Source organism: Sminthopsis crassicaudata, chromosome 5 (assembly GCF_048593235.1).
Source record: "Sminthopsis crassicaudata isolate SCR6 chromosome 5, ASM4859323v1, whole genome shotgun sequence".
Classification (NCBI taxonomy): Eukaryota; Metazoa; Chordata; class Mammalia; order Dasyuromorphia; family Dasyuridae; genus Sminthopsis; species Sminthopsis crassicaudata.
This window is the reverse complement of record NC_133621.1, coordinates 305795526-305811929: the sequence shown is the minus strand read 5'-3', so window position 1 is coordinate 305811929 and position 16404 is coordinate 305795526. Positions and strand designations below refer to the sequence as shown.

The 16404-nt window shown below is 43.1% G+C and overlaps 1 protein-coding gene across 19 annotated transcripts in view; it reads right to left on the bottom strand.

Annotated features, from left to right (window-relative positions):
* The window catches only part of TTLL8 (tubulin tyrosine ligase like 8), a 68719-nt gene that overhangs the window by 10200 nt on the left and 42115 nt on the right, over nucleotides 1-16404 (bottom strand). For all 19 annotated transcript variants that reach the window (XM_074272027.1, XM_074272020.1, XM_074272038.1 and 16 more), the window contains 5 exons: nucleotides 16007-16196; nucleotides 10091-10239; nucleotides 6119-6362; nucleotides 3102-3537; nucleotides 1567-2056 (listed from right to left, as the gene is read on the bottom strand). In XM_074272027.1, the coding sequence (XP_074128128.1) occupies nucleotides 1567-2056; nucleotides 3102-3537; nucleotides 6119-6362; nucleotides 10091-10239; nucleotides 16007-16196 (1509 nt within the window). The remainder of the gene's footprint in view (nucleotides 1-1566; nucleotides 2057-3101; nucleotides 3538-6118; nucleotides 6363-10090; nucleotides 10240-16006; nucleotides 16197-16404) is intronic.

Below are 16404 nucleotides of genomic sequence, written 5' to 3'. Positions count from 1 at the left end.
ACCCAGGAACTAAATGAACATAATTGCAAAATACTCCGATGAACTGATACAGAGTGAACCAGGAGAACAATATGCACAATTAATATCAATATTACATGATGATGAATTGTGAATGACTTAGCTATTCTTAGCAATACAATGATCCAAAGGACTCATGAAGAAAAATGTGATCCACCTCCAGAGAAAGAATTGATGGAGTCTGAATGCAGGATCAGAGCAGATAATTTTTCGCTTTATTTTTCTTGGGGTTTTTTTCGGGGTGGGGGGATGTTTGTTCTTTCACAACACAACAAACATGGAAATATGGTTTGTATGACTGTACATGTATAATATATCAAATTGTTTGTCTTCTCAATGAGGGGGAAGAGGGGAGAATTTGGAACTCAAATTTTTTTTTTTAAATAGATGCTTAAAATTTTTTTTATATATAATTGGGGAAAAAAATAAACATTTTCACTTTAAAAATGCACCCCAGGCCAGAAACCACAGCTACATGCACAGAATCTCAAATAATCAGAACTCATTGTTCAATGAGTTCTCAAGTTTCCTCATTGACCATCAATAACCATTATGGCAGAATAATCACAATAATTCTAGGCCCACTGGCTTTCGGGATCCAAAAGGGCATGGACTTAAGAGTCAAATCCTGGCTCAGACATTTACTAACTGTGTGACATTAGAGATAACACTTCATTCCACTCAGTCTCAGTGTCTCCATCTCTACAATGGGATATGAAGAGCATCTAGCTCCTAGGTTTGCTGTGAGGATCAAAGCAAATACACGGGCATTACAGATGTACACATGCATACAAAGAGTATATGCTCATATATAATGCACGTGTGGGTAGATAACAAATGTATAAGCACACATGCACATGTATATAGGTGCATTATACACTTAACTCATGCATGGTCCAACACTTCACCGTATACCTGCCATGGGCAATACATGTGTGTATTATTAACACGTGTGTAGACTACACAGCAACAATACCACATACAGAGATGGTACTTTCCCAACCTTAAAGAGCTATATGAATGCAAATGCTGCTGCTGCTGATCACTGTCCCAGACTATCTCAGACTGTCCCTGAGTTTTACAAAGGAAGGTAACTGAGCCCCAGAGAGGGCAGGGATCTTATCTTAAGGTACTCACGAGAGTTTGAATTTGAACCCAAGCCTTCTCCCTCGAGATCCCAGGCTCGGTCCACTGCCCTGAGCTTCTTTCCCCACACAGTATCCAGAGTTCTCATGTTCCCAAACCCCGCAGCAGGGCAGGGCAGGTACACAGGCAATCGAGGCTCATTTGTACAGAGCTGGCCCTGGGATTTCCCCAAGGCTCTCCCAAGCATCATGAGATGGCTAGGAGTCAAGTCCAGATGGGGGATGATTATTTTAACGATGAGGAAAGGGGGGCTCCGAGAAGTGTCAGTGGTCCAGTAGCTGCCCCAAGCACCTTGTGTTGGGCCCTCCTGGGTGTCCAGAAGGGCCCCTGGAGAGCCTGAGACTGCTTGGGGCACTGACAGTGAGTGGGGTGGGGTGGGGGAAGGTATGTAGCAAAGGTTACCTGAGCCTTTTGGGGGCTGGAACACAGGGTTCTCCAAGGACCGGATGCTCTGCAGCACAGAAGCAATGGAGGCCGTACTTAACATATTTGGCTCTTCAAGCTTTGTGGTCTTGGCTCTGGGAAACACAGATTTATGGGAAATATTTTCTAGGTGCCGAATTGCAAAAGAAGGAAATTCCATATTGCCGAGGGCCTTGGTGTAGACTGAGTTGATCTTGTATGCTCTCCCTGACCCTCTCTTCATAGGCATCGGTAAGATGCAGGGATGTCCCTTGTCTTCCCTTGATTTCGCATCCTGCTTGGGAGATGACGTCTGCTCAGATGATGTGTGCTGGGAGCTGAAGCATCTGCTGCGCAGCATGTGCCCTGCTGGCAGGGGGCTCCCGAGGCTGATGTTGGCGATGGGAGTCATGTGTCTTCTTCCTTTCTGGATGCTGAAGCCCTCAACAAAGAGGTTGGAGCCGTTGAATGGGGGCAGCTCGACAGCAGGCTGGGGAGAGACAAAAACCGGTCTGAGTAAGTGTCTGCAATGGGATGGGTGCCTTCTACAGCCAATGAGGCAGACAGGGCTGGATCTTGACTACCATCTGTCATGGGAAGGTACCAAGAGAGACAGAGCCCTTGTGGGACATCTGCCAGAGTCCTGCCCTGTCCTCCAAAGGCCGAGGATAGAGAATCAGATTCCTCCTCGTCAGCCCCAGGGATGCTGGACCTCTGAAGGAAGATGCACCTGACCCCTGAAAGGTCATCTCCAAACTACCCAACTAGTTCCTCCTTCCTCCTTGCAAGTTGCCCTCTTAGGTGCCCTTCCCTTTCCCTAGATCTATCCAGCTATGGGCAGGCAGGCAGAGAGACGGCCTGGGCCGCCTTTAGCATGAGCTGCTCACCTTGGAGGGCACAGCCCAAGGTGCCTGGGAAAGGCCCTCTCTTAAGGACATATTTAACCTACTAACTAACAATAAGGACAGCATCTAAAGCTCTCCTAGCCCTACATTCTTGGATTTCTCCTTCATCAAGTCTTTATTGCACAAAGCCCTGGGGTGGATGAGGGTGAAAATCCAGGATCCTCTGCGCTCATGCAATTCAGGAAATGAAGATGTGGAAGCGGGCAAAGGTGCTCATGATGAGCTGGCTTTTATACAACGCTTGTAGTTTCATAATCTTTGCATGAATTAATTTCACTGGATCCTCCCACCCCTAGGAGTCAGAATGATGAGGTTTCTTAATTAAAAACTGTCTGTGGTAGAACTGAGCCTCCACCCTGTGCCAGCACCCTTAGCACTATGTCAAATACTGTCCTCAGGGCATAATAAGGGTGCAAGTGCCCTCCAAACCCAGGAAGGCTCCCTCCTGGGCTTGGGGGACTGGAGGTGGTTTGGGGAAGCCCAGTATGTTCAGAGCATCTCACAAGTCACAGTGAGCACCAATCTAAAGACGCTCTACCCCATTCCTTCTCCCAAAGTCATTCTCCCCCAGAGACCTTTGAACTGGCTAGTGCGGAATTCACCTTAGGACTGCAGGATCCCATAGCTTACTTGTCTCCACAGCAGTTCAAAGTTGCCAATGTCACAGTTCCGGTCGGTTTTTCTATCCACGACGACCTTGATGGTGTCCTCTTGTACTTGGGCACAAAGCTGTGCTGTGACTGGCGTGGATGGGAACATGGTGGGGCTGGAGTTAATCTCAATAAGCCATGGCTTGAAATCCTTGCCAAGGATGAAGTCGGCTCCATAGAGCTCAAAGCTGTTTTTGCGGGCTTCCACATGGTCCTGGGCCACCTTCATGGTGTGGGTGATGGCCTTCTTCATGGACGGGTAGATGATGTTGTGCCAGACGTGGCCACGGCCCCGCTTCTGCAAATACTCCTGGAACTTGGTGCTGGTCCACATGTTGTAGCAGGGGAGCAAAGGACTGCGGTCCTTGGCATTCTTAAAGTGCTTCTGGATGGAGTTATTACAAAGATGAATAGCGCTGAAAGGAACACATGAGGCAGCTGTCAGTCCCGTGAGGGCTCCCCCACCCCCAGACCCAGAGCCTCCAGCGTCAGCCCACCGGCCTCAGGGCACTGCTGAGGGCTCGGGGCCTCCACTCAGAAAAAGAAACCCCATAGTCTTGATGAGGGTCAAGGAGCCATGATGAGGGATCACTGAGATTTCCCCATCCTTGCTGCCACTAATTCACAAAGACCTTCCTAAAGCTGAGCACCCTGGGACTGACCTTCAGCTCCCTTCCCCGGGTCACAGGCAGTGACCTCTGAAGGAGGAGACAAGTGTCAGATGTGGCCTCCTCTGCCAGATCCAACACCCTATGGAGCTACTCTCCAGGCCCCTGGCAGCACGGCAGTCAGAAATGGTCAGGCGGGAAGTTAGCTTTCAGATAGTTCACCAGGAGAAGAAGAACAAAATCAATCTCTCTCTCTCTCTCTCTCTCTCTCTCTCTCTCTCTCTCTCTCTCTCTCTCTCTCTCTCTCTCTCTCTCTCTCTTTCACTCTCACAAAACACACACACACACACACACACATACACACACTCTTACATTTTTAGTATTGATAAGTTAACTCCAAAAAAAGGGGCTTATAGAACAACTCTGATTCAAAGAGAAAGGTCTGGCAGCAAGTTTCTGTCAATAAAACACTCATGACTGATGGAGAATACCAAAATCTCTATGGTTACCGTTTCTAAACATTGCCACAGCACCCTCCACCACCAGCAATGGATTTTACATTCGCAATGAAACTGGCTTTAAACAAATTGTGAGGGTTCAATCCAGCTCCTGCTCCCAATGAAATCAAGTGTACAGACTCCTAATTGTGAATCACAAGCACCCCAGGCATCAGATAAAAGGCGTGGGGGCATCTCTTGGATGTGAGTGTTCACGCGTTTACAGATCACTACTATGATCAGAGAAGGCATTTCTTAAAATGACAGTCTCTGCCCTCAAAAAACCGAGAGTCTTCTGGGATCAGGGAAGGGCCAATTTATGGATGCAGATAAGCAGAGTGTGAGGTAGTGCTATGGGCAGAGAGGGGAGGAAAAGGAGGCTCCAAGCGAAGAGCCAAGGGAAAATCCAAGGTGAGAAAGCATTCCTCTGGGGAAATGAGAGAAGACTTAGTTAATTCGATGTAAGAAGACTTTGAAGTCAGATACAAGGAAAGAACAAAGTCCAGGACCATGGGGGAACAGACAGAGAAGGGAGTCAGCTTAGAAGGCAGGATGGTGTAGTGAGACAGAGGTGGCTCTGGGAGTCCCAAGTTTCAATTTGCCCTTGCTGTTGACTCCACTGTGACCATGGGTCTGTTTTCATATGTGTAAAGTGAGAAGCTGGACTGGATGGGCTCTGTGGAATATAGAGAGTATTGCAAAAAGGGAAAAGGAGATGGAGACAGACTATGGTGAGCTTCTAAGGATCATGAATGGTGGCCTACATATCTAAAGATGAGCCTTAGACTACTAGCTCTGGGTCAAGAAGCTCTAAATGTGCATGTCAACCATTAGCTTTGACCCCAGTGCAGATAGGGCTGTACACCCCAGAGTAGCCCCTTCCTCACATGCTGCTGGGTCTGGAAAGGGCAGGTGTCCCAATGGGAGAAAAGCAGGTCATCATTGGGGGAGTTCTACATACTCACAAACATCACATGTTGTGTGCACATATGTGTAAAACAGCTGTTCTTGAAACACCAAAGCAGAGAACAGGAAAGAGGCCTGGCTTCCTAGCCTGATATTCCCCCTTACTCACTGCATGATATGAAACCAGACCCTCTCCAAGTCTGTCTTTTTGTTTATAAAGGAAATGATCTGAAAGATCCCTTCCTGTTCAAAACCTCAAATTCCCCCCCTCAAATGCACACACAAACACATACCCACACCCCTGTAGGGAAGGCAAGAAAGAAAGTGCCAGAGCCCAAGGTGATCCCTGATGACTTCCTTTAACTTCACTCTCTATCTGCTAATCGACAAACCCCCATGGGCTTTAGAAGGCAGGAGGCACACATGATACCTGGCCGGTCATGAACAGGCTCCAGGACCCAGACATAAGGGGCCCGATGGGGGGAATGAGGCTTCTGCCTCAGCACCCTCATTCTCCAGCCAGGTTCAGGGCACTGTTGATGTGTCAGAACTCCCGTTTGTCCATCTGGGACCACCCGAAGCTTGAAGCAGAGGTGCAACCTCAAGAATAAAGGCAGCACTGGGTTCTCAGGGAATTTACTGTCTTTTCTCTGCCATCTTGCAACTCTCTATCCTCATAGTTTGAAAACCCAGAATCCCCAGGATGTCCCATGGACAGTGACTCATGAGTTCTCAAACCCATCACCTAGCCAATGAATGACTCAGCACCTAAGGCTTACTACTGGCCTTCCCACAAGAAGAGAACCCTCAGCTGACCCTTCTTTGAATACCTGATGAATCAAATCCATCAATAGCTGTTAGAGATGTAAGGATATGCACATTAGAAAGCAACATAAGCAAATGTGAGGATTCGGAAGGGACGTCCTTTCAGCGGGTGCCTTTCCCTCTCAGAGGTACTGCAGTGGTCTTTCATCTGGGAGACTTACCTGTCCAAACTGTCTAAGGAAAAACGTTGAGTTGAGAATCTCAAGTAACTTTCTTTGTAGAACCAAATGGTCAAGGGATTCCAATCGGTGACAAGGAACCATTGTCTAATATCAAACTTGGTGTCATAAATCAGCAGGGGTGTCTCAATGTACTTTTGGACCACCCACTTATTATCCTTGGAAGGAATGTTATCCGATGTCACGAGCTTCATAATTTCTTCCACTTTGTCCATACATATGATGTCTACAAGGAAACATTATACTGTGGTCAGACGCCAATGGTAGCCAAGCACCCCAGCTGTTCTGCCCTTCTAAAGAAAACCAGACATGGTGGTATACCTCGTCCCTCAGATAGAAACAAGATTTTCAGTGGTGGAAACACAGGATGCTCCAAGAGGCATAGAGGGTTATTCCTCACCATCCCCCAACCCATGGCAGTGAACCTGCCAAGAATGAAGACCCCTTCAAGGACAAGGATTCTCCTCCTGTTTCAGTGTAGGAGAGGATGGGAGGGAGTGTGGTTAGAGAAGAAATTTTAATATCTATCTCTTATTTTTATCTCCCTGCATCATCATCCCTTCTTTCCCATGGATCAATAATTTCTCCCTTGCTAATTGTTTTCCTATAACCTGCTCAGCCCTCCCTCCCTTTCACACTTTGGTTTCATCCCTTTCCTGCCTTTTGGTAGCAAGATTTTTCAAAAGGCAAGATGGCAGAGAAAAGACAGCAACTCCTCTGAGACCTCCCTAAAATTCTTCCAAACACAATTCTATCACTTATCTTGAATATACTCATTCAGGGGAAAAATGGACATTCGGTGAAATAGAGCACTGTTAAGCATTCTTGATGAAAAGACCAGAGCTGAATAGAAAATTTGACTTTAAAATAAAAGATAAACAGGAAAGGGAAATTTTAAGGGCTATAATTAAGGTTATACTGTTTACATCCTACATGGAAAGATGATACTCGTAACTCATATTTCTCATTATTAGGATATTTAGACAGAGGGCACAAGTGTGAGTTAAATATGATGGGATTAAAAAAATTAAAATGTAAGAAAGAGGAATTCACTAGTATAAACGGAAAATGGGATAAATTATCTCACATATAAGAAGAAAAAGCCTTTACAATATGGAAAGGAAGATGGGAGAGGTAAGTGGAAGTGAGTGAACCTTTCTCTCACCAGAATTGACTTAAAGAAGAAATAACATATACACTCAATCGGATATGGAAAATGATTTTACATTACTAGAAAGCAGGAAGTAGAAGGAGAGAAGAAAAAAATGGATGAGAGAAGGAAAGCATCTTGGGGAGATTGGTGGTCAGAAGCAAACTATTTTTGAAGAGGGAAAGGGTGAAATGAAGGAGAGAATAGAACAAACAGGGATGGGGAGGAAATAGGTTGGAGGAAAATATATTTACCAATCACAAGTCTAAAAACATTTGAAGAAAATTTCTCTGATAAAAAACCTAATTTCTCAAATGAGAACTTAGTCAAATGTATAAAAATAAGAGTCATTCCTCAATTGATAAATGATCAAAAAATAAAGTAATCAAAGCTATCTACAGAAATATGAAAAATGCTCCAAATTATTATTTACTGGAGAAATGGAAATTAAAACAATTCTGATGTATTATCTCATAACTATTAGATTGATTAATATAACGGAAAAGGAAAATGACAAATATTGGAAAGGATACGAGGGAAAAATATTTATGCACTGTTAGTGGAATTGTAAACTGATTCAACCATTCTTTAGAGCAATTTGGAACTATGTACACTTTGATCTAACAATGCATCACTACTACGTCTACACAAAAAAAGAGATAAAAAAGGAAAAGGAAAAGGATCTATATGTCCAAAATATTCATATCAGTTCTTTTCTGATGGCAAAAAATTGGAAAGTGAGGGAATGCCCATCAATTGGGGAATGGCTGAACAAACTATGCTATGTGATTGTGATGGAATACTATTGTTCTACAAGAAATAATAAGCAGGATGCCCTCAGAAAAAACCCGGAAAGATTTACATGAGCTGATACAACTGTGTACACAGTAACAGTTCTATTATAAGATGATCATCTGTGAATGACTTTGCTTTTTTCAGCAATGTAGTGATCCAAGATAACCCTGAAGAACTTATGATGAAAAATATTATCTATCCATCTCCAGAAAAAAGAATCGATAATATCTGAATACATATTGAATCATCCTTTTTAATCTAATTTTCTTCGAGGGATTTTTTTTGGTCTATGTTATCTTTCACAACATGACTAATATGGAAATATATTTTTTTGTAACTACGCATCTGTAATATATATCAAATTGTTCGCCTTCTCAATGAAGGGTAAGAAGGGGGGAGAATTTGGGACATGTAATTGGGGAAAATATAATATTAAGTAAATTTGTTTTAAAAGAAGAAAATATGCTGTCCACATTCTCACTCTCTGCACTATCCTTAAACCACGACTTGTCTACTGAAACTGTTCTCTCAAAGATTGCTGGAGACTTCCTAACCACTAAATCCAATGGCTCTGGATCCAGGGTAGATGCTTAATAAAACACCTGGATCCATCACAGTATGTATTGTGAGTCAGGCATTGGAGATACAAGCCCAAAGAACAAACTATCCACTATCCCTCCGCTCACAGAGTTTACAGTTCTCTGGTCCAAACCTGTATTTCTTTCCTTGGAGGTACCTCACTTTCAGCCCTGACTCAACATGTCCATGATACAGGTCAGCATCTCACTGCTCAGTCTGCTCCTCTATAATAGCAACACTTGCTCTCCCATGGCTCAGGAGAGCCTGGCTAAGGAAGACTTACCAGGATCCTCAGCCCAGTCTCTCTAGCCCACTCCAATGTGTTCATTCTTTTCCTATCACTACCTTTTGTGCTCTCCTCTGTCGAATCCCTCTATATGTTTGGTCAGGTTGCTCTTGGTGCCTGGAATGTGCTATCTCCCTGACCTCACCTTTCAAGCCCAGCTAGAATGTCACACCCCTAAGAAGTCTTCTCTGATTCATCTTGTCTTGGAAAGGCTTTTCCAGCCTCATACAGCTCTTTGATCTTATATTTCCCTTATTACACAATATTGTTACATAATATTATTACATAATATTCCTTATCACATGTATCTGGGTTCATGGTGTTTTGTTTCTTGTAGGGGGAGAAGCAAGTTTTATTTACATCGTGTATCTCCCCCATAGAGCAAGTTTTTTTTTAATTTGTTGCAATCTGTAGATCTGATCCCTGCCTCCACTGACCCCTGGACACCAAAGAAAATGTGGGAAGGCTTAGGAGTGGGCAAGGAATTGCTTTTGATGGGAATAACATCATATATACACAGAGGTGATTTTCTACAACTGCCAGGTAGGGCAGCTCCCTAGAAAACTAGAATTCAAATTCTGCCTCAGATTATTACTAGCTGAGTGACCCTGAAAAAAGACTGTCTGCCTCAGTTTCCTCATTCGCAAAATGGGAATAATGACCTTCCAGGGTGTTGGGAGGATCAAAGGAGGATTATACCTGTATAAATCAAAAGTCCTAGCAGAGTAAGGACGGTTATGTGGGCCACTGAGAGGAGCTCAGCAAGAGCTGACACTCAGTAGGTACTTAATAAAGATCAAGTGATTGAGTGACTCTCAAATTCTGAGGGGATTCTTTTAATGACTACATTTGTGTGTTGTTAAGCATCTGAAAGGACATTCAGTGGACTGTAACTGTGCTGAGATGGAAAGAGTCCTGGATATAAGAGTAAGAAGACCCAAACTTGGTAATAATCTTTTCCATCAACTAGATAAGACATGTTGAGCAAAGCATTCCCTTTCCATGCCTCAGTTTCTCCACCTGTAAAGTGAGCAAGTAGAAAGAGAACCAGGAGCTGAACTCAGGTCTCCTGACTCCTACCTGATTCTCAAGGAGAAAGGAACAACTTTCAGCTTTTTGGAAAGCTCTTTGTAAGGTTCCTTACCTCTGCCTCGAGATTTGGCGCCTGGCTTTAAGATCCAGATGTTTCTCATGCCATCGATTTCGGACTGAGGGTTTGCTGACATGATTTTATTCAGAATACTCTGACACTGAGAAAAGTAATTCTTTGAACTGGAAATACAGGCATCGCCGCTAAAAACAAAAACCAAGAAAATCCAGTTAGAATTTCTATAGGTCATCTGCCACAATGTCTTCATTTTGGGGAACTCCCAAGAAAAATGGAGCGGGATTTTTCCATGACTGAGGGTGAATGGACTCTCAAGACTCATCCTGTGAAAATTAAGCGACACTGCTCTGGGCTCAGACTCTGTGTGTGGGATGAACTGTGATGTGGCCTGGAAAATCAGGGATATAAATTTCTTTTGGAGTCTTCCTACCTCTGCACAGTCTTGGTCCAGAATTTCCATTTGCCTTTTGAAGCTCATTTTAAATGTTTCTTCCAGGCCACCTTCCTGATCTGTCTCATGTTTGTGACCAAGTCATATCAGTAGTAAAACCCTTCTATATCTGCTTCTTTGGGGCCACCCCTTCCCCAAGACTGTAAGCTCCATGAGGGCAAGGATAGGCCCTAATCTGTTGGCTCTGCTTGATACCTGGAACTGCTCCTTTTTACTAAAAGTGGAGACCAGTGAGAAAAGGAAGAATTTTCTGAGCGGCCTCAGAGCCAAGCAGAGTTTCAGTTCCTCTAAGTAGAGCATGTAACCTCCACAGCAGCTAAGATCCTGCCAATGAGATGTGGAGATCCTGCCAATGAGATCAACAAACCTCAGTCTCAAGCTCATTTAGGAGGGATACAAAAGAGTTGCCCAAAAATGCCCTCTGGAAACTAATGTCTCTTCCCTACCAGATGGTGAACTTCCTGAGAACAAGAACTGTTTCTTCATTCTTAGGGCCCCAGCACCCTTCACAGTGCCTGGCAAACAAGAGGTGCTTGATAAATGCCTCCAATTGATACTTCTCCGTGGGAGAAAAACACTACCCATAATAACAGAGAATCAATCAGTGGCAGATACTAAGGAGGGTCAAGGGATCATGGAACAGAGGAACTGGATGGGGAAGACTTCATGGAACAGGTGAAGAGAGGGAAAAGCATGTCATGTTTATAGCTGGGGGGGCACATTAACAATATGAGCACAATTTCATAAGGAAGAAATCATAATTCTTGGTGGATGTGATAGGAAAGGGAGACAAGTAGACTTGGCTATGGCAGGAATTCAACACATCAGGGAAATATGCCAAAAGATTTGGGTTTTTTCCCCCACGGCAGGTAAATCCCCAACAATGCAGGTTTCAGATCATTCTGAACAGTTCTTATCCATGTCCTCGTGAGTCATTCACAGGGTGTCCACCCAATGTGTCACCTTCTACATCTGCTGGTCCCATGTGACTTCCTCTTACTGGAGTTCTTTAAGCAACATCTTGACAGCCTTTTGGTGAGATCCTTTTTTCACTCATGGAACTAGAAGGGCACCTAGATCTGATGTGACTGACTTGGCATTTTTCTAGTCATATGACTTCCTGATAATATTCTCTTAAGCAGTCTGTCCACATAGAACCTACTGTACGCCTGGCCTGTGCTAAGTGCTTTACAATTATTAACATTTGGTTTTCATCATCACCCTGGCAGGTAGAAGGGAAACACTATTATTATTCCTATCTTACAGATGGGGAAACTAAGGTAAAAAAGAGTTTATAAATGATTTGCCCAGGATGACTCAGCTATTACATATCTGAAGCCACATTTGAACTCAGATCTTTCTGAATCCAAGCCAGATAGTCTATGTATTGTGTCATCACTTAACTGTTTCTAGTAGCAACCAAAAGCCTTTTAGATAAGAAGTGGTGAACCTAAAGACCGCTGGTAATACAAATCAGATCATTACAACTTCTTTCTGGTCCTCATCCAAGACATAGATTTCTCATCTCCAAGCTTGTGCACTGATCATTCTCCCACTCTACCCCAGTCTAGTATGCCCTCCTACTTGACCTCTGTCTCATAACATCCTTCACTTCCTTCAAGATGAAGCTCAAGCATTATCTTCTATTCTAAGTCTTGGTTGATTTCCTCAAAATTGTTCTCTTCTAATCACTTTGTATTTTATTTCCTTTATATACACATATAATATACATATATCACACATACACACACATGCTGCCCTCCTCAATCAGATATGAGCTCCTTGGAATGAGAGATAAATCTACTTTTTTGTTTTTGCATTCCCATCCCTTAGCATAGTGCCTGGCACATAGTAGGTAATTAATAAAATCTGATTGATTGCTGTCAACAAGAGATACTTGCTGCCATCTAAGACTTGCCTGTCTCCTTCATAAATCATGTGAAGATTCTTGTTCCTCAAGAAATTAGTCCCACTGTCCACGGGAAGAACTGTGGATTTCCCCATCACCAGGGGCCCTTCTTTCCTGCCTACTATGTTCTAGCTGTCCACTTCCTCTGTCCCAATATCCCTGGTTAAGTGATGCAAAATTTGACACCATCTAACCCAAAGACTAAACCAAAAATGGGTATGAAGGAAAGTTGCAAGCAAACTGGCTGTTGTGCTCATTTCATCTAAGAATTATGTTTTGTGCCCAAAGGGGGCACTCATATCAATGGATATCCTAAGGAGAAAACATTATGTAACAAAGAGAACAGGTCATTGGCCAAGAAAAAGAGGTGACTTTGGTATGCCAGTTCTTAGTATAGTACACACAGCAGTTGTTTAATAAATGCTGGTTGAATTACGATGAATTAAATTGAGTGTGTTTGTGGTTGGGTTTGATGCCATATTAAAACCCTGAAAAGATCAAAAAGGCTTATCTTGGATGAGAGAGGACTGGACCATTCCCTAAGCTTAGAAATTCTTGGAGACTTTTGGGACATCCTGTATGAAGTGGGAAATAAAACTGCATCAAATGCTTTAAAAATAAACGCTGTGTTTTAGTTGTATTTATAACTTTTTAATAAGGATTGTAGAAAATGACATGTGAGAATGTAAGAAAATGTATATGAATTAAATAAATTAAAATCCTCTTGTTACATAGTTGTATCTAATTATCTCTGGGATGATGTAATGTGCCAAGGACATGAGCAAGAACAAAATTTTTTAAAACTTAATTTCCCAGGGGCAGCTAGATGGCACAGGGGATAGAGCATCAGTCTTGAATTCAGGAAGACCCGAGTTCACATCTGGTCTCAGACACTTAACACCTCCTAGCTGTATGACCCTGGGCAAGTCACTTAACCCCAGCCTCAGAAAAAAAAAAGAAAGGACTTAATTTCCCAAGATGTTCAGAGCTGAGAGAGGATTGGTCATTGTTAGATATTCTCAGGATGGTTAGCTTCAACATGGCGACTTACTCACAGAAGGATCCTGATTAGTAGGGAGTATTCCACAAGACATGAGATTTGACCCTGGGTAGCCAGTATAGAGGGGAAAGGAGGGGAGAAAGAGAAAAAGCCAAGTAGAGAGGGGAATAAGAGGTTTTCTGAGCAATGAACAAGCAGCCAAATGTGTCACCAGGAGAAGGGAGCAGAAAAGGAAGGAAATGTGCACAGAGAAGATAAGACCCATCAGCCCTGATACCCAAGAATGTTCCTAAGTGGGTTCTGAAAGCCCAACACATCTGCACATTGACGGCTAGTGAATGGACATTTAGGGGGAGCAGTTTTCTCATGCTAACTAATGGAAGATTTGAAGCTGTTCTTTCTGTCCCTGAAGATTTTTCCGTAGAGATTTCTTAACTAATCTAGGGAGAGGCAGAAGACTGCAATTCTTTATGTTTGGATGTCCAAAGAGGTTTGGTTTTTTTGTTGTTAATTTATTTTTTAGTTCTTACTTCCCAATTCTCTCCCTTCTTTCATCCCTATCCCTTGAGAGAAAGAGCTTTTATTATGCCATTTTCTTCCTTGTCATCCAGATCTTAATTCAATGATCTTCCTGTTGGATATAGATGCTTCTTGTGTGATCTGACAAAACCAGATATTTGAGGATAATTAAATGAGAGCTAAATGGCCACACTAAATTAGGGGTGACAGAAGATTTTAAAGGCTTTCCAGTCTTCCCAGCTGACAGTAACAAGGAGAAAAAATGTCACAGAATTGGCTCAAATGGCCCCAAAGAGGCAGAAAAACTAAAATCAAGTAGATGGTGATAGAGATCAGCTTGGCCAGCAGAAATCAATAGGACCACCCAACATAGATGGTAACACAGAAAAAAGAGAGATAACTACATCCAGAAGGGGAAGGAGAAAAAGGAGAGAGAAAAGAGAGAGACTGAAGGGCAGAGAGAGACAGACACACATACACAGACAGACACAGAGACTATCAACAGAGAGGCAGAGAGAGAGAGAGGGAGACAGATAGACACAAAGACAGACAAAGAAAAAACAGAGAGAGAATGAGAGAGAGAGAGGAGATAGACAGACAGACAGAGACATAGGCAGAGAGAGAGGAAGAGGAAGAGGGAAAAACTCATTGGACATTATCACCAGAAGACAAAGATAGCTCTGCAACCCCAGAGTTGTGGCTATTTATATACTCTATTCAGGTGCCTGGCATGTGTGGGGGGGGCAGCATGTGTGTTCTCTGGTCACATGCTCTCTAACTGTGTGCTTTCTCAGAGGATATGAACACACAATTTTCAGATAATAAAATTAAAGTCATCTACAGTGATAGGAAAAAATGCTCTAAATCACAATTGATTAGAGAAATGCAAATTAAGACACCTCTGAAGTACCACTTCACCCCTCTGAGGTTAGCTAAGATGACAGGAAAAGATAATGATGAATGTTGGAAGGCATGTAGGAAAGCTGGGACACTAATACATTATTGGTGGAGTTGTGAACTGATCCAACCATTCTAGAGAAGTTTGAAACTATGCCCAAAGGGCCATAAAACGGCATATCCTTTGATCCAGCAGTGCCATTACTGGGTCTATATCCCAAGAAAATCATAAAGGAGGGAAAAGGACCCCACATGTGCAAAACTGTTTGTGGCAGCTCTTTTTGTGGTAGCAAAGAATTGGAAAATGAATAGATGCCCATCAGGCAATGGCTGAACAAGTTGTGATATGTGAAGGTAGTGTAATATCATTTTTCTACCAAAAAAAGATGAACAAACTGATTTTAGAAAGACCTGGAAAGACTTTTATGAACTGATGCTGAGCAAAACAAGCAGAACTAAGAGTAAATTGTACACAGGAACAACAAGAATGGGCAATGATCTACTGTGAAAGACTTGGTTCTTGTCAGGGGTTCAGTGATTCAAGGCAATCCCAATAAACTTTATGATAGAAAATGCCATCTGCATCCAGAAAAAGAACCATGGATAATGGATGTAAATCAGCACATGCTCTGTTCATTTTTTTTCTGTTTTTTTTCTTTCTCATAGTTTTTCTCTTTTGTTCAGATTTTTCTCTCCCAATATGATTCATAAAGAAATATGCATTTTAAAAGTTAGCATACATGCATAACCAGAAAAAATAAAACTACTAACAAAAAAATGTGTACTCTCCCGACTGGCAAAGATGGTAACATGGGAAAATGCACCCTCTCCGTGCCATTGGGCGATTCTATTTTGCCATTTGATTACAAATACCCACAAGAGTATCCATATTAGGTCATGAGCACTTGTGTGGGTCTTTCTGCACCTCAAAAGTCTAAAGGAGAGAAATCTCAGACAGGAAAAGGGCATGAGGCTTCTCTTAGCAAAGTGAAGACTCCTTTCCTCCCCTTTCCCAGCTCTCTGCTTGGTGAGCCCAAACTTTCATGGATCAGTTTCCATTGCAAGCAAGCTTTGGGGCAGATGCCATGGGGAAGCACCTTTATTTCTGCTTCCCAGAGGGCTCCACTGGTCCCAAGATGCTCAATGTACAAGGGACAGAAAAGACAAGGATCTTACTGGATGAGATTGTAGTACTGCTGGATCAGCTCCTTCCACTGGCCCTCAGAGAGGGTTTTCAGGGACTCCGCCGAGATGTCGATGTCATCATGTTCCAATTGCCCAAGGTAGTTCTCACACACTTTACAAGCCACCTCTATGAGTTCCCCTGGGAGGTCAATGAGTTTCTTTTCCTCAGTACTAACTTGATCTGCAAAGCAAACACATCCCAGAGGTATGTTTGGGGATTAGAGAATCCCAGCATGTCAGAGCTGGACAAGACCCTCAGATTATCTAGATCACCTTGTAGCTGCCTTTCCAAAGAGTTTATAACACAGGGCTACCCAGCTTCTACCTGAAGACCACTACTGACAAGCAACCCATTATCCCCCAAGGCAGCCCATTTCACTTTTGGGAGG